At 43.8% G+C, this 21,022-nt stretch overlaps 1 protein-coding gene across 18 annotated transcripts in view; it reads left to right on the forward strand.

Moving 5' to 3' along the window:
• Positions 1-2,044: 2,044 nt before the first annotated feature.
• The window catches only part of LOC110507701 (clustered mitochondria protein homolog), a 28,040-nt gene continuing 9,062 nt past the window's right edge, over positions 2,045-21,022 (forward strand). Inside the window, exons 1-19 of one of the 18 annotated variants that reach the window (XM_021587856.3) lie at positions 2,045-4,748; positions 10,129-10,319; positions 10,601-10,772; positions 10,980-11,123; positions 11,346-11,485; positions 12,185-12,339; positions 12,583-12,708; positions 12,944-13,091; positions 14,957-15,049; positions 15,293-15,727; positions 15,949-16,208; positions 16,356-16,888; positions 18,027-18,128; positions 18,224-18,324; positions 18,517-18,669; positions 18,891-18,953; positions 19,116-19,381; positions 19,529-19,613; positions 19,828-19,981. In XM_021587856.3, the coding sequence (XP_021443531.3) occupies positions 4,619-4,748; positions 10,129-10,319; positions 10,601-10,772; positions 10,980-11,123; positions 11,346-11,485; positions 12,185-12,339; positions 12,583-12,708; positions 12,944-13,091; positions 14,957-15,049; positions 15,293-15,727; positions 15,949-16,208; positions 16,356-16,888; positions 18,027-18,128; positions 18,224-18,324; positions 18,517-18,669; positions 18,891-18,953; positions 19,116-19,381; positions 19,529-19,613; positions 19,828-19,981 (3,451 nt within the window). In that variant the 5' untranslated portion in view covers positions 2,045-4,618. Of the gene's footprint in view, positions 5,805-9,519; positions 10,320-10,600; positions 10,773-10,979; positions 11,124-11,345; positions 11,486-12,184; positions 12,340-12,582; positions 12,709-12,943; positions 13,092-14,956; positions 15,050-15,292; positions 15,728-15,948; positions 16,209-16,355; positions 16,889-18,026; positions 18,129-18,223; positions 18,325-18,516; positions 18,670-18,890; positions 18,954-19,115; positions 19,382-19,528; positions 19,614-19,827; positions 19,982-21,022 lie in introns of all 18 variants that reach the window. The other 17 variants (XM_021587858.3, XM_021587859.3, XM_090223494.1 and 14 more) reach the window with 17 other exon arrangements.

Consider the following 21,022-nt stretch of genomic DNA (forward strand, 5'->3'; position numbering starts at 1 on the left):
ACAAAATGATATACTGTACATTAATAATAACAATAATAACAACAATAATCATTGAAGAAAAGAATAGTAACATGTGGAAATAATACACAATGAGCAATGATAGCTTGGCTATAGACATGGGATACCAGTACCGAGTCAATGTGCAGGGGTATGGGGAAATTGAGGTGGATATGTACATATAGGTAAGGGTAAAGTGACTAGGCAACAGGATAAATAATAGACAGTAGCAGCAGAGTATGTGATGAATGTGTAAGTGTGTGTGTGGTGAATGTGTGCCTGTGTGTACGTGTTATGTGTGAGTGAGGGAGTGTGTGTTGGAGTGTCAATGTAAGTATGAGTGAGTGGGTAGAGTCCAGTGTGTGTGCACTGATTCAAAAAAGAGTGCAAAAAGGTTAAATGCAGATAGTGTGGGTAGCTATTTGGTTAACTATTTAGCCATCTTATGGTTTGGGGATAAAATAAGTTGTTCAGGAGCCTTTTGGTCCCAGACTTAGTGCTCCAGTACCGCTTGCTGTGCGGTAGCAGAGAGAACAGTGTATGACTTGGGTGGCTGGAGTCTTTGACAATTTGTAGGGCCTTACCTCTGACACAGCCTTGTATAGAGGTCCTGGATGGCAGGGAGTTCGGCCCCAGTGATGTACACGGCTGTATGCACTACCTTCTGTAGCACCTTGCGGTCAGATGCCGAGCAGTTGCCATAGCAAGCGGTGATGCAGCCAGTCAAGATGCTCTCAATGGTGCAGCTGTATAACTTTTTGAGTATCTGAGGGCCCATGACACATCTTTTCAGCATCCTGAGGGGGAAAAGGCATTGTTGTGCCCTCTTCACGACTGTGTTGGTTTGTTTGGACCACGATAGTTCCTTAGAGATGTGACCCCCAAGGAACTTGAAGCTCTCGACCAGCTCCACTGCAGCCTCGTCGAAGTGAATGGGGCGTGTTCGGTCTTACGTTTCATGTAGTTCACGATAAACTCCTTTGTCTTGCCCACGTTGAGGGAGAGGTTGTTGTCAATACACCCAGTCGCTACAAAGATACAGGCATTCTTCCAAACTCAGTTGCCAGAGAGGAAGGAAACCGCTCTGGGATTTCACCAATGGTGATTTTAAAACAGTTACAGAGTTTAATGGCTGTGATAAGAGATAACTGAAGATGGATCAAAAACATTGTAGTTACTCCACAATACTAAGATAAATGACAGAGTGAAAAGAAGGAAGCCTGTACAGAATAAAAATATTCCAAACATGCAATAAGAAACTAAAGTAATACTGCAAAAGAATTTGCCAATGAAATTAACGTTTTGTCCTGAAAACAAAAGTGTTATGTTTGGGGCAAATCCAACACAACATTTCACTGAGTACTACTCTTCATATTATTATGCAAGCTGGTGGCTGTATCATGTTATGGGTATGCTTTTTGGGGGATAAAAAAAAACTGAATAGACTGCCAGCAAAATCCTAGAGGAAAACTTGGTTCAGTCTGCTTTCCAACAGACACTGAGAGGGAAATTCACCTTTCAGCAGGACAAATATACACTAGAGTTGCTTACCAAGATGACATTGAATGTTCCTAAGTTGCCCAGAGACAGTTTTCAATTAAATTGGCTTGAAAATCTATGGCAAAACTTGAAAATGGCTCTCCAGCAATAAACAACAACCAACTTGACAAGGCTTATAGATTATTTTAAGAATAATGGGTGAATATTGTGCAATCCAGGTGTGCAAAGCTCTTAGAGACTTACCCTGAAAGACTCACAGCTGTAGTCGCTGATAAAGGTGATTCTTGCATGTACAGTTGAAGACGGAAGTTTACATACACCTTAGCCAAATACATTGAAACTCAGTTTCACAATTCCTGACATTTAATCCTAGTAAAAATTCCCTGTCTTAGGTCAGTTAGGATCAGCACTTCATTTTAAGAATGTGAAATGTCAGAATAATAGTATAATAGAATAATAGACTAATAGAGAGAAGTATTTATTTCAGCTTTACGTAACGATTGTCGTCGGGAGAAGGAGAAGAGGACCAAAGCGCAGCGTGGTACATATTCATAATGATTTTAATAAAGATGAATACTGAACAAAAACAACAAACCGACATACGAACAGTTCTGTAAGGTGCAACAAAAACACTAAACAGAAAATAACTACCCACAACCCATAGTGGGAAAACAGGCTGCCTAAGTATGGTTCTCAATCAGAGACAACGATTGCCAGCTGCCTCTGATTGGGAACCATACCAGGCCAAACACATAGAAATAGAAAACATAGAACACAAAACATAGAATGCCCACCTCAACTCACGCCCTGAACCAAACTAAAATAGAGACATAAAAAAAGGAACTAAGGTCAGGACATAGCACTTTAATTTCTTTCATCACATTCCCAATGAGTCAGAAGTTTACATACACTCAATTAGTATTTGATAGCATTGCCTTTAAATTGCTTAACTTGGGTCAAACGTTTCGTGCAGACTTCCATAAGCTTCCCACAATAAGTTGGGTGAATTTTGGCCCATTCCCCCTGACAGAGCTGGTTTGTAGGCCTCCTTTCTCGCACACGCTTTTTCAGTTCTGCCCACAAATTTTCTATAGGATTGAGGTCAGGGCTTTGTGATGGCCAATCCAATATCTTGACTTTGTCCTTAAGCCATTTTGCCACACTTTTGGAAGTATGCTTGGGGTCCTTGTGCATTTGGAAGACCCATTTGCGACCAAGCTTTAACTGATGTCTTGAGATGTTGCTTCAACATATTCACATAATTTTCCATCCTCATGATGCCATCTATTTTGTGAAGAGCACCAGTCCCTCCTGCAGCAAAGCACCCCCACAACATAATGCTGCCACCCCCGTGCTTCACGGTTGAGCTAGTGTTCTTCGGCTTGCAAGTCTCCCCCTTTTTCCTCCAAACATAACGATGGTCATTATGGCCAAACAGTTACATTTCTCCAAAACGTACAATCTTTGTCCTCATGTGCAGTTGCAAACCATAGTCTGTTTTTTATTTTTTATTTTACCCCCTTTTTCTCCCCAATATCCAATTATTAGTAGTTACCATCTTGATCATCGCATAGTTTGTTTTTTTTATGACGGTTTTGGAGCAGCGGCTCCTTCTTTGCTGAGCGGCCTCTCGGGTTATGTCGATATAGCAGTCGTTTTACTGTGGATATAGATACTTTTGTACCTGTTTCCTCCAGCATCTTCACAAGGTCCTTTGCTGTTGTTCTGGGACTGATTTCCACTTTTCGCACCAAAGTACATTCATCTCTAGGTGACTGAACGCATCTCCTTCCTGAGCGGTATGATGGCTGCCAGTTTGTCGCTGTTCTGTGAAGGGAGTAGTACACAGCGTTGTACGAGATCTTCAGTTTCTTGGCAATTTCTCACATAGAATAGCCTTCATTTCTCAGAACAAGAATAGACTGACAAGTTTCAGAAGAAAGTTCTTTGTTTCTGGCTATTTTGAGCCTGTCATCAAACCCACAAATGCTGATTCTCCAGATACTCAACTAGTCTAAAGAAGGCCAGTTTTATTGCTTCTTTAATCACACAAGAGTTTTCAGCTGTGTTAACATAATTGCAAAAAGGTTTTGTAATGATCAGTTAGCCTTTTAACATGATAAACTTGGATTAGCTAACACAATGCGCCATTGGAACACAGGAGTGATGGTTGCTGATAATGGGCCTCTGTACTCCTATGTAGATATTCAATTAAAAATCAGCTGTTTCCAACTACAATTGCCATTTACAACATTAAATATCTACACTGTATTTCTGATACATTTTTTGTTACTTTAATGGACAAAAAAATTGATTTTCTTTCAAAAACAAGGACATTTCTATGTGACCCCAACCTTTTGAACGGTGGTGTATGCACATACATACATAGGTGTTTATAGACATCAACAACAACATTATCGGCAGTGTAGGTCAATATGGTAAACGTATTCAGTCCCAAATCCCTGGTTCACCAGCTTTGATATTGAGTGCCTGTACATTGACTCGGTACCCCCTGTGCAGTCTCGTTATTGTTATTTTATTGTGTTACTCTTTTTTAAACTTTAGTTTATTTAGTAAATATTTTCTTAACTCTTATTTTTCTTAACTGAATCGTTGGTTATGGGCTTGTAATTAAGCATTTCACAGTAAGGTCTGTTGTATTCTGCGCATGTGACAAGTACAATTTGATTTGAGAAGTGTTGCACACCCCTATAGCCATATTAACCAAAGAATGATGTTATACAAAAAGTCAACATTTTCTAATCCCAGTAATACAGAGCACCTGTCCAAAATAAAATCACAGTTTATCATTTTGTGATCCTATATGGGCACCTGTTCATAAAAAAAACGGCACATTGCGCTTTCCGTAGCCAGACGTTTTGGGGGCGGGAACCAACGCAAAGGCAAAGGGGTCAGGAGGAGGAGAAACCACGTGTTTTCCATGTCCAGTTTTGACTGTCCTTCCTATGTAGACTTGTTTTTGTAAGATCGTACCCTCTGCATGTAACTGGCTAGCCCGTTAGCTAAGAAGAAGCATTTCACAGATTAACATAGCAATTTTGAGCAACATATTTCTGTTGCCACCTTTAAGCTAACTAGCTGCCACACTGACTGCCAAATAATGGTGAGCAAGACGGATGACATCCAGGCGTCAGTACCCAACTGTAATGTTAACACAGTTGATCTTGCAGAAGGAGAAACGCCAGACCACCAAGAGACCAAGGCACCAAACAAGGATCCTTGTGTGTGTGGTAAGTAACTAGCTAACGTTACGTAGTTATCAAACTTGCTAGTAGAGACTAACTACCATGCAAAATGTTTAAGTTGTATCGTAATGCTAGCGGCGTCGGTTGAAAGTTATGAAATTGTGCACATAGCTAGTAACTAATTACCGCGTTCGCAAGCTAGCTACACACATGTAGAGTTAATTCAAAGTAGTCATCTCATCTGTCAATGCGTTGATTAGTCTGTTAGCTAACTAGCTGAAAATGCAGTAATGGGCCTCCGTATTCAAACCAGTTTTCTATACAACCAAGATGTGTCAATTCAACAATGACAGCTTGCTTGAGCTGTTGTATTTGCTAGCTAGTAGTTGTTGTGTTGGCTAAACTAACGTTAACATGTAGCTAAGTGGTTAGCTTAGGCCATATCAAGAGGGTTTAGCTAACAATCAAATGACTATTATAATTATTTAGATAAGCTGTTCGACTAACTAGTTTGCTCACTGGCTGTATGGCAAACAAAGACACAACCATTGATACACACAACTAGCTAGCTAGCTAGCTTCGAAATAGTTAGCCAAGCTTGTGGTGATGCTGACTTGTTGTAGAACAATGGCTGATATAAATGTGATTATAGAAAGTAATACAATTGTATTCACTATCTTAACAATGTGGTGCGAGCAGCCCACGTTCTAACGCACATGGGACCACAGCTGTTATGTACCTGCATGAAAGAACGAATGGACTGAAGGTCACCTTCAGTGGAACTGCACATTTCAAGATAATAGAGGGGTTCTAATCGATGTGAAGTAATTTCACACGCCGTTTTCTATTAATATAAACTACTTTTTTCCCCAGTTAGTCCATCAAATGCATACTCTTTTTGTGACCTAGTAATATCGAAGTGACTAGATCACCAATGTCCCCGTTAGTTGGCATGATACCTTCCCGATCCCCCCTCCCGTTCAGAACCGGAGAGGTTGGCTGTTCCTCGACCGGGAAGCGGAAGCTGACCCTTTGAGAAAAGTCATGGTGCATGCACGGAGAGAGAAGGTTATTCTTGAGACATTCTGAGTCATATAGCCGGTAAGTGTCGTTTAAACAAACCGATTTTCATGGCTTGCCACCGATCGCTTGCGTCATATATATAAAGTATTGATGATCGAGACAGTCACATGACGCACTACTGGTATAGGTTTGGTGAATGTAAGGCCACTGTTGAAATTACACAACCTTATGCAGCCTTCACGACAATGCCACAGCTTTCGGTGTCACATTTGACAGGACCTGAAGTTGCATGCATAGACGCCTGTGTTGCCACGACTATAAAGTTACACACAATATAGTTAGTTCAGCTGTCAAACTTTGAATTGGCCTCATTGTCACAGTTATTGCACGACAACTGTACTGATTGTAGGGACTCATTGTGTCACAGCCAGTGACTGTAATGTGCAATAACATGTCATTTGTATCAGAATACAACTCTTAATTCCAGGTATTTGTAGGTTATGTTATGTTTCATCAATTATTTGCATTTGCAGCAAATGATTTTGAGACATGAACAAAACGTACCAATGTACCAATCAGTATTTGTTGGAAGATGAGAAGCATATTTTTAATGGCTAGCCTTCACCTAGACTAGAGCTTTGTATGTGCAGCACATATACCATCATACTTTCTTCTAGTGAATTTAAGTTCTTGTTTATGGACAAAGTGTTTGTCCATCATATAGCTTTAGTATGTTGGCAACCTTTGTCAGCTATTGACAAGATTCATTCACAACTCCATAGGTATTAAGTAATCAATACCAACAAAATAATTGACCCCTAAACTACTTTCCTATTATTGGCACTTCAAGATACGATCACCTCCTTGATTAGCTTTCTATTGCAATTCACCTCTCATTTAAGAGAGGCCTGCAGGACTAGACAAATGCCTTAGGCTGCATTTGAGACTGTTGGTTAACTACCAAGACACTGAGCTGTGTATCCTGCAGTATTGACAGTATTGTGACAGACAGCACATGGCAGACTGATGGGGTAGCATGGGGGTTAGCAGGGGTGAGAGAGGTGGAGGAGGTTGAGGGTAACGGGGTGAGGGGGTCTGCTGGTGATTGTAACCGAAGGAGCTTAAATTATCCTCAAGGGTGACCTTTGTAGTCCTCAGGGCACTGTCCAGACTCTCCACACCCCCCCTCTAGCCCCTTGTCATCTCTTGTAATGTTTTACTAACATCAGGCCTTCATAATCACAACCCAGAGAGGTATACTACAAGGTAGTATCAAATGAGTTAGCCAGCAAACTTTGATAAGCAACCTGAAATAACTGTTGATTTGCTTGTTCTTTATTAGACCATGTCCATTTCAAGCTTATCTTTCTCAAAAATAAAAAGTTATTTCAGAATATTTAGGCAAGTTAACTCCTTGATCCTGCTTTGTCATATACCCCACAGGTCTGAGGTCTAAAACAGCAACCCATTCTAAAACACATCAACATGCTTCAGACAGAGGATTCATTTGACTGGTTATGAGACCTCCCTGCAAAGATATATGCATGACTCTGCAGGAAAGCTTTCCCTTCCTGCTCTATATCAATCTATCAAAAGAAGGTTGCCATCTTGTGGTGTAATAAATCTATCTATGTTGGACAAAAAAAAGGCCTTGCTCTGTGCCCCCCCCCCCCCTCCCCCAAAATGCTGTCTGTTTGGTTTCATTTTGCCCTGGTCTGTAGGCCCATCATGTCAAGGTCCGCCATGTCAAGGGGATGGGGAATGAATTAATCTGTAGTCGAAACAAGAACAGCGCTCAGTCCGTGGTTAACCTTGATCAGAGATATAACAGCTTACAACAGACAGGGCAGCAGACAGGGCAGCATGGAGATTGGTAGCTCGCTCTCTGGATTAGTTGGCCTAGTGGTCTTTCACAATTTTGATTGAATAAGGACGTTAGTAGTGATCAAGACATTCACACCTTGAGGAAATTGTGAAAATGATTGTTGATCTCTTGTAGCCCGCTTTCTATTATTTGCCTAATTGATCTCTTTCGTCTTCCTTTCCATACTATCAGGGACCTATAACTCTTTGACCCACTGCCCTGAATGAGACGTATCCTGGCGTGAGAATAAGTTTGGTTACTGTGCAACCTGAGGAGTGAGCGAAGATGCTAATGGTGGCACTGGATGGGGTGTGGAGGGGTTGTTTTGTCTAACTGGTTTAACTGAATGCTGGTCTGCCTAGTCTTTCTGCTTCCCCTCCCCCTCAATGATTTACCTGTTCAGGAGGATCAAAGCTCCTTGCTTGTGTAATAATCAACATTTTTTCTCCATTTTGTGTGGTTAAGGTTGGTCTTGTGGTTGAATTTTTTATTTAACTAGTCAAGTCAGTTAAGAACAAATTCTTATTTACAATTACAGACTAGGAACAGTGGGTTAACTGCCTTGTTCAGGGGCAGAACGACAGATTTTTACCTTGTCAGCTCGGGGATTCGATCTAGCAACCTTTCTGTATATGTAGGCCTAACTCACCCACCGAGGCCAGAATATGCATGCCAGTATGAAGTACTGCATCAGTTTGTGGATTCTGCTTTCCCTTCCCTCCACCTGCTGCCCTCTTCATCTGTGAATTGTCACCAACGACATGATTCTCTCCTGTCTACACTACACACAGTGACATGAAGGCTCAACCTCCTTAAAAAAACACGTTTAGTTGGGCTAAATGTTTTGAGAATGGCAGAAGGTAGTGTAATATTGGACCCCATTCCCCACCCTTTCATCTCACCCCTAGTGCTCTGTTCTGTTGCTGTAGGGCCAACTGGGTCTGTTTTGCAATTATTAGGCTAGATGATTTTTATAGTGCTGTCTGGCACTTTGTACTCTTGGTTCTGACACTTGTAGTCTTGCCTTCTCAGTACAGATTGAATAGCATTGGCAGCAAGTATTCATACACACCATTATTTGAAGGCTCTTCCCCTACCTCATCAATTCCACTTGAGAAACTTAAACTGTATACATTTTCATTAAATTGATGTGAGTCAAGTACCATGTTGAATTTTTGTGGGAGTTACAAAAATAGTCAGACTGAGCTGAAAAGTGAATCTTGAAGAAAGCAGAGGACCTTGAATGACCGAAGGGATTCCCACTGTCTGTTTGTGACAACTCTAAGAAAAATGCAATAGCTGGGGTGTTGCTGGTGTGAGGAAAGAATTAATGGAGCGATGAAGAGTGACTTGGATCAGGCCAGAAATAGGACACCTAAGGAGAGAGACAGAGTAACTGCTGTAACATATCAAATATGTCTGCTTCTACAACAGGACAGGATGACCGGCCACTGTACCTGTTTCTAAAAACACAGTTGATCCCTTCCTTCACCTCCCTCCCTTCTGACCTACAGAAACATTATCCCTTGGCTCCTATCATATGTTCAAGTCTATTTTCCTTGTTCTTTTTTAGTAGTCCGTCTTCTCTTGCAGCATGGACCAGTTGTTGGCCAAGGCTGTTGTGTTTGGTATTCAGAGCGTGGTGAGTCTTTCTTTCTCACTCTTTCATTCCCTCCGCCCTCTCTCTCGCTCACCCTCTTACTCTAGATTCCCCCAACCACCCCCTCTACGTGGTAACCCTGACACTGCGTTACCCTTGACGTTGAACAAGGGTGCGCCGGTTGCAGTTGTCTGGGAGAGAAAACAGCCCCTCCACACTGCAGGCCCCACTTGTTATTTATGTATGTAGCCTTTCCTCTTGGCAACTCAACCCACACCATTCAAAATAGTACAATATTTTGTGACACTTTTTTATTGTTTTATTTTTAGCTCTGGTAAATGGGAAACACCCCTGCGACACAGATGTCTCCACAGTTACAATGCCTTGTGCCAGTGAGGCCCCTTCGGAGGTCAAGGAGGTTGCACTCATTCTGGAAGTGAAGATGTATACACACACACAGAGGGGAGGATTTGTGTGGATGGCTCTATTTTCCTTTCACACTTTCCAGTATAGCTCCTCTTCAGTGACCTTGGGAGTCTGGTGCCCAATGTGGAGAAGGCGAAAAGCACCAGGCAAACAAACCACCAACTTTTGTGTTCTGTACTAGAGTCTGATGGTTAAGAACTCCGGGTTGAGAGAAGCAGACCAAGGTAATCTGTATACCTTTGCCTCACATGGCAAAGGCTGGAGATCTTGTTTTCTGTGCTAATTGGATCCTATTCTCCTTGGATCCTATAAGTCGCCGATTTAGCACTGTAGACTATGCCCTTTTAGGAGTAATCTAATCTGACAACACGCACTACTTTGTTTGCTATCTGTAGGCTTATATCCTTATTAATTCAGTTATGTGTCACTCTGCCATGGCAATGCCCTCTCTACCCATCTGTCCAATCAGATGACAAGCTATGTTGAATGTATCTCCTTCTGTTCAATCACAGGGCACAGTGCAAGCACAGTGGTGATGAATGGGGGCGGGGCCCACTACCATTCGGAGGAGGAGTCCAAGCAGGATGGGGGTGGTGACACGGACGGTGTGGAGGATTCTAACGAACAGGAAGTGATTGTGATTCAGGATACAGGTTTCACCGTGAAGATCCAGGCACCCGGGACGGAGCCTTTTGACCTCCAGGTACAGTACATACTTAGACAGCCCAACAGCCGGTCCCAATTTGCCACTACCCCTTGACCCGCCTAATCCTTCAACGTCTGCTGATCTGTAAGGTGTAAGCAATATAGTGGATGGAAGCACCACCAGCACACCGCTTATACCTATCCAGAGGCTTCAGATCTGCAAACATTGAAGGGTTAGGGCCAAGGTGGAGAGATGGGGACCAAATTGGGACTAGCTGTATGACCAGACATTATCAGTCTCTATTGCTGTAAGATGTTAACCCCTGCCCGCTCCCCCAGGTTTCACCCCAGGAGATGGTGCAGGAGATCCACCAGGTGTTGATGGACCGTGAGGACACCTGTCATCGTACCTGTTTCTCCCTGCAGCTGGACGGCAACGTGCTGGATAACTTTGCTGAGCTCAAATCCATCGAGGGCCTGCAGGAGGGCTCCCTTCTCAAAGTAGTGGAAGGTAGGACTTGGTGATATGTTCTCAAGTCAGCCACTAGCCCCTACCCCTAGACATTATTGATCTTAAAGCCTAAAAATTGTATAGGTTTAAGATCGAAGGCAGAATCTCTTCCTAGTCCCCTTTCTAGAGAGTCTACAGTCCAGGAGACAGTCTGTAGATTGCATCGATAATAAAGTAATGACTGTCCTTTCTTTCTCCTCACCCCAGAGCCCTACACAGTGCGCGAGGCCCGTATCCATGTGCGTCATATCAGAGACCTGCTGAAAAGCCTGGACCCATCTGATGCCTACAATGGAGTGGACTGCAACTCTCTCTCCTTCCTCAGTGTCTTCACCGACGGGGACCTAGGAGGTGTGTGTGCGTGCACACGTGTTTGCGTACCCAATTGTTTATTTGCGTGTTTGGGTGGGTCTGTTCAGCGAGAAATTGGGGTGAGAGAGATTTCAGTCAGCATTCTGAGGTATCCAGCCACCTTTATCCTACAAATGTGTATGTCTGTGTCCTAGGTAGCAGGCTATAAAAGTCTTTGGTCTGGCTGCATTAGTCTGACCTGTGACCTTATCTCCTCTGCAGACAGTGGTAAGTGGAAGAAGAAGGGCAGTGATCTGGAGCAGATAGACTGTACCCCTCCAGAACACATCCTGCCTGGCAGTAAAGAACGCCCCCTGGTTCCCCTCCAGCCACAGAACAAGGACTGGAAGGTAATAATGACGGTAATTACGATGATTTTAACACATTTATCCAAAGAGGCTTACAGTTCATAGTGACATATATTTCACATTTGCTGTAAAATTAAAACCCACAACCCTGGTGTTGCCAGCAAGCTAATTATGATCATTCTAATGATCACATTTACATAGATTCATGTGTGTCTCTGTGACATTATCTGACAGTTCAAAAAATGTGTTACATTCTTCAAGGAGTTTGTCCGTTTGTAGTTTACTGGCTTCAGCTCCAACCTTTTGATCTGCTTGTAGGAGCCATTTTTATATAGCTCACAATGATTTGCTAGCTAAGTGCCAGACTTACTCAAGCCTGGCACTAGTATACTTTTATTATTCTAGAATAAGTAAACGTGGTTATAGAATAAAGGGTAAGATTAGTTAAAAGTTGAGTGTGCACTCAACAAAACCAGCATACATCAGCTGGCTGGGTTGTACTATATCCTGTACATCCTTACCACCATAAAGTACAGATGAAGTAATCAGGGTTGTACTATATCCTGTACATCCTTACCACCATAAAGTACAGATGAAGTAATCAGGGTTGTACTATATCCTGTACATCCTTACCACCATAAAGTACAGATGAAGTAATCAATCTATGACCCTTTTCCAATATCCACACTAGCACACCACAAGTCATAAGTCACATTCCAATGTCCATATCTGATTTCCCCTCTTGCTCTATAGCCCATGCAGTGCCTGAAGGTCCTGACTATGAGTGGCTGGAACCCCCCCCCTGGCAACAGGAAGATGCATGGTGATCTTATGTACCTGTATATGGTGACTGTTGAGGAGAGACACATCAGTATCACCGCCTCCACACGTGGCTTCTACCTCAACCAGTGAGTCTGGCTTTCCCTTTCTCCCGTTAGACTTACCGCATGCTGTTTTCACACTACTGCGCTGAGCCGAGCTGGATTGTGTTGGCCTGATTACACATCCACCTCTTGCTGGAACTGTACTGGAAAGGGAACATATCAGAGCCAGCACAGTATGGTTAGCTTTGGCAAGATTGTGTGAAAAGTCAACTGGCCAAGGCTGAGAGTTGACCATAATGAGAGATGACCATGGTGTTGTTGTTCCAGGTCGACCACCTACACCTTCAACCCCAAGCCAGCCAACCCCAGCTTCCTGAGCCACTCGTTGGTTGAGCTGCTGAGCCAGATTAGCCCTGCCTTCAAAAAGAACTTCACTGTCCTGCAGAAGACAAGGTAAGTGGGCTACACTAACCACAATGCACTGAGTTATTTATTAGTTCTGTGTAATGTGGGGAAAACAAACTAAGCATACAATTATTAGTCATTATCAGAAATGTGTATATATATTTTTTAAGAGCTAAATATATTAGCCAGACAGTAGTTGTTTTTCTTGGTCATTCAGGTAAGCCTTATCTGAGAAATATTCCCGCTGTGATACATGAATAATTTAGTTTCTGATTGACTGCAGGGTCCAGCGGCATCCGTTTGAAAGGATAGCCACACCCTTCCAGGTGTACAGTTGGACCGCCCCCCAGGTGGACCACACCATGGACTGTGTCAGAGCTGAGGACGCTTACACCTCCCGTCTAGGCTACGAGGAACACATACCTGGACAGGTACACACACCAAGCACCTTGCTCCTAGGCTACGAGGAACACATACCTGGACAGGTACACACACCGTACACCTCGCTCCTAGGCTACGAGGAACACATACCTGGACAGGTACACACTAGAGGTCGACCGATTATGATTTTTCAATACCGATACCGATTAATTGGCTGATTTTAAAAATAAAAAGTATTTGTAATAATGACAATTACAACAATACTGATTGAACACTTATTTTAACTTAATATAATACATCAATACAATTAATTTAGCCTCAAATAAATAATGAAACATGTTGAATTTGGTTTAAATAATACAAAAACAAAGTGTTGGAGAAGAAAGTAAAAGTACAATATGTACCATGTAAGAAAGCTAATGTTTAAGTTCCTTGCTCAGAACATGAGAACATATGAAAGCTGGTGGTTCCTTTTAACGTGAGTCTTCAATATTCCCAGGTAAGAAGTTTTAGGTTGTAGTTATTATAGGAATTATAGGACTATTTCTCTCTCTACCATTTGTATTTCAAATACCTTTGACTATTGGATGTTCTTATAGGCACTTTAGTATTTCCAGTGTAACAGTATAGCTTCCGTACCTCCCCTCGCTCCTACCTGGGATCGAACCAGGAACACATCGACAACAGCCACCCTGGAAGCAGCGTTACCCATGCAGAGCAAGGGGAACAACCACTCCAAGTCTCAGAGCGAGTGACTTTTAAAACGTTATTAGCGCACACCCCGCTAACTAGCTAGCCATTTCACATCACATCGTTACACCAGCCTAATCTCGGGAGTTGATAGGCTTGAAGTCATAAACAGCTGCTGGCAAACACACGAAAGTGCTGTTTGAATGAATGCTTACGAGGCTGCTGGTGCCTACCATCGCTCAGTCAGACTGCTCTATCAAATAATAGACTTAATTATAACATAATAACACACAAAAATATGAGCCGAAGGTCATTAATATGGTCGAATCCGGATACTATCATCTCGAAAACAAGACGTTTATTCTTTCAGTGAAATACGGGAACCGTTCCGTATTTTATCTAACGGGTGGCATCCATAAGTCTAAATTTTCCTGTTACATTGCACAACCTTCAATGTTATGTCATAATTACGTAAAATTCTGGCAAATTAGGCTGCCCAAACTGTTGCATATACCCAGACTCTGCGTGCAATGAACGCAAGAGAAGTGACACAATTTCACCTGGTTAATATTGCCTGCTAACCTGGATTTCTTTTAGCTAAATATGCAGGTTTAAAAATATATACTTCTGTGTATTGATTTTAAGAAAGGCATTGATGTTTATGGTTAGGTACACATTGGAGCAACGATACACACCGCATCGATTATATGCAACGCAGGACACGCTAGATAAACTAGTAATATCATCAACCATGTGTAGTTATAACTAGTGATTTATAATTGATTAAGTTTAATGCTAGCTAGCAACTTACCTTGGCTTCTTACTGCATTCGTGTAACAGGCAGGCTCCTCGTGGAGTGCAATGTAATCAGGTGGTTAGAGCATTGGATTAGTTAACTGTAAGCTTGCAAGATTGAATCCCCCGAGCTGACAAGGTAAAAATCTGTCGTTCTGCCCCTGAACGAGGCAGTTAACCCACCTTTCCTAGGCCGTCATTGAAAATATGAATGCGTCATTTACTGACTTGCCTAGTTAAATAAAGATTAAATAAAGGTGTAAAAAAAAAAAAGAATCGGCCAAATCGGTGTCCAAAAATACAGATTTCCGATTGTTATGAAAACTTTAAATCGGCCCTAATTAATCGGTCGACCTCTAGTGCACACACACACCAAAAATAGTCTGTTTTTTACTGTCAGTGTAACATGGGGTCTTTGTTATTTATTCAGACGCGAGACTGGAATGAGGAGTTGCAGACGACCAGAGAGCTGGCCCGGAAGAACCTGCCTGAACGCCTGCTGAGAGAGAGGGCCATCTTCAAGGTGAGCCAGCCTACAGCAGCAGTTGAAGCCCAACTCCTTTCCCCTCTTCTCTCCTGCACTCTTTCATGCTTATTTGCTTTCTCCAGTGAGCCTCGGTCATCGACTCTCTCTTGAAGCACCCTCCTTTTATGCTACTGTCTGTTTCCGTCTATATCCTGTAGTGTGCACAGACTACTCTTCGTTCAATCCTCTACATCCTTACACATTCACTTTCTAACTCTCCTCCCCTCTCCCTCTCTCCAGGTCCACAGTGACTTTGCGGCTGCTGCTACTCGGGGTTCCATGGCGGTGATCGACGGCAACGTGATGGCCATCAACCCTGGCGAGGAGACGCGTATGCAGATGTTTATCTGGAACAACATCTTCTTCTCCCTGGGCTTCGATGTCCGTGACCACTACCGTGAGCTGGGCGGGGACGCTGCCGCGCACGCTGCGCCCACCAACGACCTCAACGGTGTCCGGGCTTACGGGGCCGTAGACGTGGAGGGGCTGTACACCCTGGGGACTGTGGTGGTGGATTATCGTGGTTACCGTGTCACGGCCCAGTCGATCATCCCTGGCATTCTGGAGAGAGAGCAGGAGCAGAGCGTTATCTACGGGTCTATCGACTTTGGGAAGACAGTGGTGTCTCATGGGAAGTACCTGGAACTTCTGGAGAGGACCAGTCGACCACTCAAGGTGAGGAAGAGGATATGATAATGCCAGTTTCATGGTTTATTTTTAAGTCTGCTAATTGTTTGGGATTAATGTTTTTGTCAATACAGGGTAAGCAAACTTCTATCTTTTGTCACTGCACCGGCCTACAGATGTTCAACGTATATTGACTGCCGTGTCTCTAACCTGCCATACTGTGGTTATCACATTCTCTCTGTCATAATGACTGACTCTCCCACCCCCAGGTCCAGAGACACAATGTGCTGAATGAGAAGGATGAGTCCGTGGAGCTGTGTTCCTCTGTTGAGTGTAAGGGCATAATTGGCAACGATGGACGCCACTACATCCTGGACCTTCTGAGGACCTTCCCCCCCGACCTGAACTTCCTGCCTGTGGAAGGGGAGGAGCTTTCCCCTGAGAGTGTGAGACAGGGTTTCCCCCGCCAGCACCGCCACCGTCTGGCCTGCCTCCGACAGGAGCTCATTGAGGCCTTCGTCGAGCACAGGTACTGTAGGGTGCCCTGGGTATGTCCCTCGAGGGTCATTTGATGTTCCCTTTAGTGTATGATTGTGTCTGCACATTTGAATGTTCACGTAACTGAATGGATGTCCTACTCCCTCGGATAATAAAGATTCTCTAATCTACTCCTCAGATACCTCCTCTTCATGAAGATGGCAGCACTCCAGCTGATGCAGCAGAAAGCCAACAAGGATAGCAAGATGGCCACCCTGACAGAGAATAACAGCCCCGAGGCAGCCGTTCCAGCCCTGCCCTCCACGGAGAACCCCGATGCTTCAGCCAAGTCCTCAGAAACTTCCACAGAAACCCTGACTGACGGCAAGTCCGACGCAGTCCAGATAGAGACCACCTCTACCACTGATGCCCCTCAGCCAGCAGCAACAGAAGCCACCACCACAGAAGCAGCCCCCAAGGCAGAACAAACAACAGAAACGGACATTCCCTCTGCTGCAGCAACAACCATGACTGCCTCCCAGGCAACCCCTACAGAGGATAATGTGGTTCCCACGGTGACCACCAATGGGCCATTGGTGCCCGTTGCCACAGTGATTCAGAACGGGGAGTGCGAGAGCCCTCTGGAGGGTAAGGCTGAGGATAGTATCCCGGGCTTAGCCCAGGCCAAAGAGCTGGCTGAGTCCTTAGCCGCGGAAGATGGATCCGGTATCGGTACGTCCAAACCATTGCAGGGTAGAGAAAGACTGGGGATATCCAGTCGGTCGAGAAATGCTTTTAAAGAAGAGGTCTCTTTATTTGCTCCATAGACTTGCATTTAGAACAGTGTGTGTGTGAGTTGTTAGCAGTTGACATTATTCTTCAATAACACAGACCCCAAAACAAATCGGGGACAAAAATAGATTGATTTGAGAAGAATCATAGATGTTATGCTGGGAGGTAGATGTTCAGTCTCCCCTGTCCCCAGTTTTTCTCCACAGAACAAATAAACAGGATGTCATTTATAACCCCCCCCACCCTAGCCTGGGGTTGATCAATCAGAAGTCCTTGCAGTACAACTGGGCCAGTGGCCAAATAACAAGTATCCTGCTCCAGACTCAATGAACAGACCAATGAAAACGTGGCACGTGTAGCTCTGATTTCAGGACATTCCACAGATTCTAAACAGCTGTTGAACTGAAAGCCAACTATTTCCATTGACAATTCCCTATTGACCATTGGTACTCTATTTAGTTTTTAGTACTCTCGTCCTCCCCCTTAGACCAGTTTAAAGAGTGTATGTGTGGTTTTTCATCAGGATGTGAGGGCGTTTATCCATAGTATCACTAAGAAGACTTAATGCTGGTGTCTTAGTTGCATCTCTCCACCTGGCTAGGTGTCCCTGTCCAGTTCTTAGCCTCCTATGGGGTGAGCATGGACCCCACTAACAGTATGAGATATAGCAATCCAATAACCACATCTGTCAAGTTTATTTCTTATTGGCTGTTGTGACAATTAATCAAAGGGTTTGACGCTCCAGAAAGAAGGAAAGAATCCCTTGTTGAATGTGATCATTGCATGTGTGTGGGATAGCAGGAGGTGGCCCCTGGCCCTACTGTCTGCTTGACAATAGCTCTAATGACAATGTGTTTTTAATTTAAAAAAAAACTAAGATCTGCAACAGTGTGTTGGTGGGGATTTTCAACTTTTTCAACGCATGTAGGCATTGGACAAAAGATGATAGTGGTGCTTTTGGGGAACTTACCCCATATCATTTTGATTTGAGTTGCCTAGCTAACTTGGTATATTCATAAAACACCCCTCTCCTCCTCCCCTGATCTCACCAACCCCACCCTGACCTGTCTCCATCAAGACCCTAAAAGCCGAGAGGTTGTCCTCAACGCCTGCAAGGCCGTGGGTTCCATCAGCAACACCTCCTTCGACATCCGCTTCAACCCAGACATCTTTTCTCCAGGTAGGATGATGGGAAATGTAGTGCTTTTAGGAGAGGTTTTGTGTGGCAGCTGGCTCTGCTGTACAGTACTCATTTCCTCCCCATGTCTCCCCCAGGAGTGCGTTTCCCTGAGGACAGTGTGGATGACATTCAGAAACAGAAGCAGCTGTTGAAGGATGCTGCAGCCTTCCTGGTGTCCTGTCAGATCCCCTCTCTGGTAAGTTTCAGGGCAACAACATGGTACCACGCACAAGCAGTCATTGCCTTTACTATATTTCAAACTATTTTCTTATATCACTGTATCACTAGCCTTTGTGTCTGTCTAGCTATTTGTGGGTTGGTGTTTCCTTGGTTATTTTTTCTTGTGTGTGTGGTAATTAATTTTTCTTATGCGTGTCTTTCCCTCCAGGTGAAGGACTGTCTGGACCACAGTGCTCTGCCTATGGATGGAGCCACGCTGACTGAGGCTCTGCACCAGAGGGGCATCAATGTGCGTTACCTAGGCAACGTGCTGGAGTTTGTGGACAAGACCCCAGCCAAGGCACAGCTGGAGCACTTCTATGTAAGCTTAAACCCCTGACCTCCATACGCTCTTGAGGACTGACTAAGGAGAAATATAATGAAGGGCAATGATAGCATTATTAGCATAATGATAACCTTCTCGAATGTTCTGTTTCTACTGCAGACATATTGCAGGACAGGGTGAAGGACAATACATAAAGATTCATCTGCATTAAGCTTGTTTTTTTTTCCTGACGGTTTTGTATCTCTTCTGTTCTGAAGAGAATAGGTATCAGCGAGTTGATCACCAGATGTGCGAAACATATCTTCAAGACATACCTCCAGGTGATTGCTATTTTTAAGCAATGATTGTTAAATAATTATAATGCACTTAGGATGACACAGATCTTTGTACTTTTACACCACGAAAATGAGTATCCCTACTTGCTTATCATAGAAAGTAATTATTTGTCTCCCTAAGAAATTGATTAAATATGAGAACAATAGACTATGTACTCCATCTCCCAGGGTGTGGAGTTGTCGGCCCTCTCAGCTGCTGTCAGCCACTTCCTCAACTGCTTCCTGTCCTCCTTCCCTGATGCCGTGGCACACCTGCCTCCCGACGAGCTTGTGTCGCGCCGCAAGAACCGTAAACGCCGTAACCGAGTTCCAGGGGGAGGGGACAACACGGCGTGGGCCAGCCTGACACCCAGTGAGCTGTGGAAGAACATAGTCTCTGAGGCCCAGAGCTACTACAACTTCACCCTGCACAGGTGGGTGGGAATTAGGATTGATGTTTGCACAATAGTAGGCTTGACGTTAGCACACTATTCTGGCAGCTACCATGTCGGCATGCACTGGTGAGTGTGCTTGGGTTAAAGTTGGCGTAGGTTTTCCTAAAAACATGTATCTTTCTACAGTGAGAATGCTGACCAGGTAGTGGAGAAATACGGCCTTCAGAAGATCACCCTGCTCAGAGAAATCTCCATCAAAGCTGGCATCCAGGTAACTCCCATCAATTCCTATTTAGACAGGTGTGATTTACAACTTATTGTATACATTTATTAAATAACTTCAGATCTATAGAAATGCCGAGGGAGTAGGTGCCAGGGGTAAAATTGTAATTCAGAATGTATATTCTAATGATGTCATGTTTTTAACCCTCCCCCTCCTAACAAGCTTCCTGTGTGTCCCCCTCCTGCCTTCCTGTGTTTTCTAGATCCTGATAAAGGAGTATAACTTTGACAGTCGCCACAAGCCTGCCTTCACAGAGGAGGACATCCTTAACATCTTCCCTGTGGTGAAGCACGTCAACCCCAAGGCCTCCGATGCCTTTCACTTCTTCCAGAGTGGACAGGCCAAGGTCCAGCAAGGTGAGGCTAGCATGAGGCTACAAGACCTCAATCAGCATGGCCCGGAACGGCATGGATGCTCCTAGTGCTAGAGACATACAGTACTACTCACACTAAAAATGCAGCACACACATGCGGACAGGCCAAGGTCCAGCAAGGTGACGTGGATACCAGTCCTGCTGGGCAGGATCAGAATGGGTCCTCCTAGGGCTGTGGCGGTTACGAAATTTCGTGAGCTGGTGATTTGTCAAGCAAATAACTGTTGGTCTCACGGTAATTGACTGTTAATTTACATAAACACATTTAGCATCTCCTGGCTTCGACACACAGCCTACAAGCCATTTTTTTTTTTTTGACAGGTCTAAAGAAGCATGATATGAAGAATAGCATACTCTGAGTTGTCCTGATGTGGCTATGCCAAATGGCTGTGGGCTGCACTTTTTCATTTAGCAGACAAGATTTGCTTATAATTCTGTGGCATTATTTTATAGTATGAAGAATACAATTGAACAAAGCTGAATAAAACAGAAATATTTTCTCAATGATTTGAGGGAGTGCGCACGAGCGCTATTGTGTTGGGCAGTTAACAAAGAAATTGGTACTCCTATATGCTTAATTTAGAGTTATTAATGTAACTTTAGTTGTTCTACAAACGTTGGGCTATATGTTTTAGATTTTTAATACATTGTAAGGAGACTAATAATGATTTGAAAAAAGTAGCTTGAAAGGCATGAGCTCTGCTTTTGCACAGGCTGTACTCTCAATAGTCTCTCACAGTTTGACAAGCACTTGAAAATGCCTCGAATTTCATGTCGACATCCCCTTTGTGGCCGTAATGCACCCTAAAACAATCCATGCATTTTGCGGCCCGGAGTGCTGCTGCGTTCCTTTCTCCCTGAGTGTGCTGTGCAATCAGAAGCGCCTCTCCGTCACATGATCGGTTCTTTCTCACAGGCTACAAGTAAAGGTGCATGTCCTTATCCAATTCCGAGGTGCATATTGAAGATATTGGAAGAACTGTCCACATTTACTTTTCGTCAGCCAACAAGATGAGTGGGCCTA

This window comes from Oncorhynchus mykiss, chromosome 27, assembly GCF_057628025.1.
Source record: "Oncorhynchus mykiss isolate SJ-2025 chromosome 27, ASM5762802v1, whole genome shotgun sequence".
NCBI lineage: Eukaryota > Metazoa > Chordata > Actinopteri > Salmoniformes > Salmonidae > Oncorhynchus > Oncorhynchus mykiss.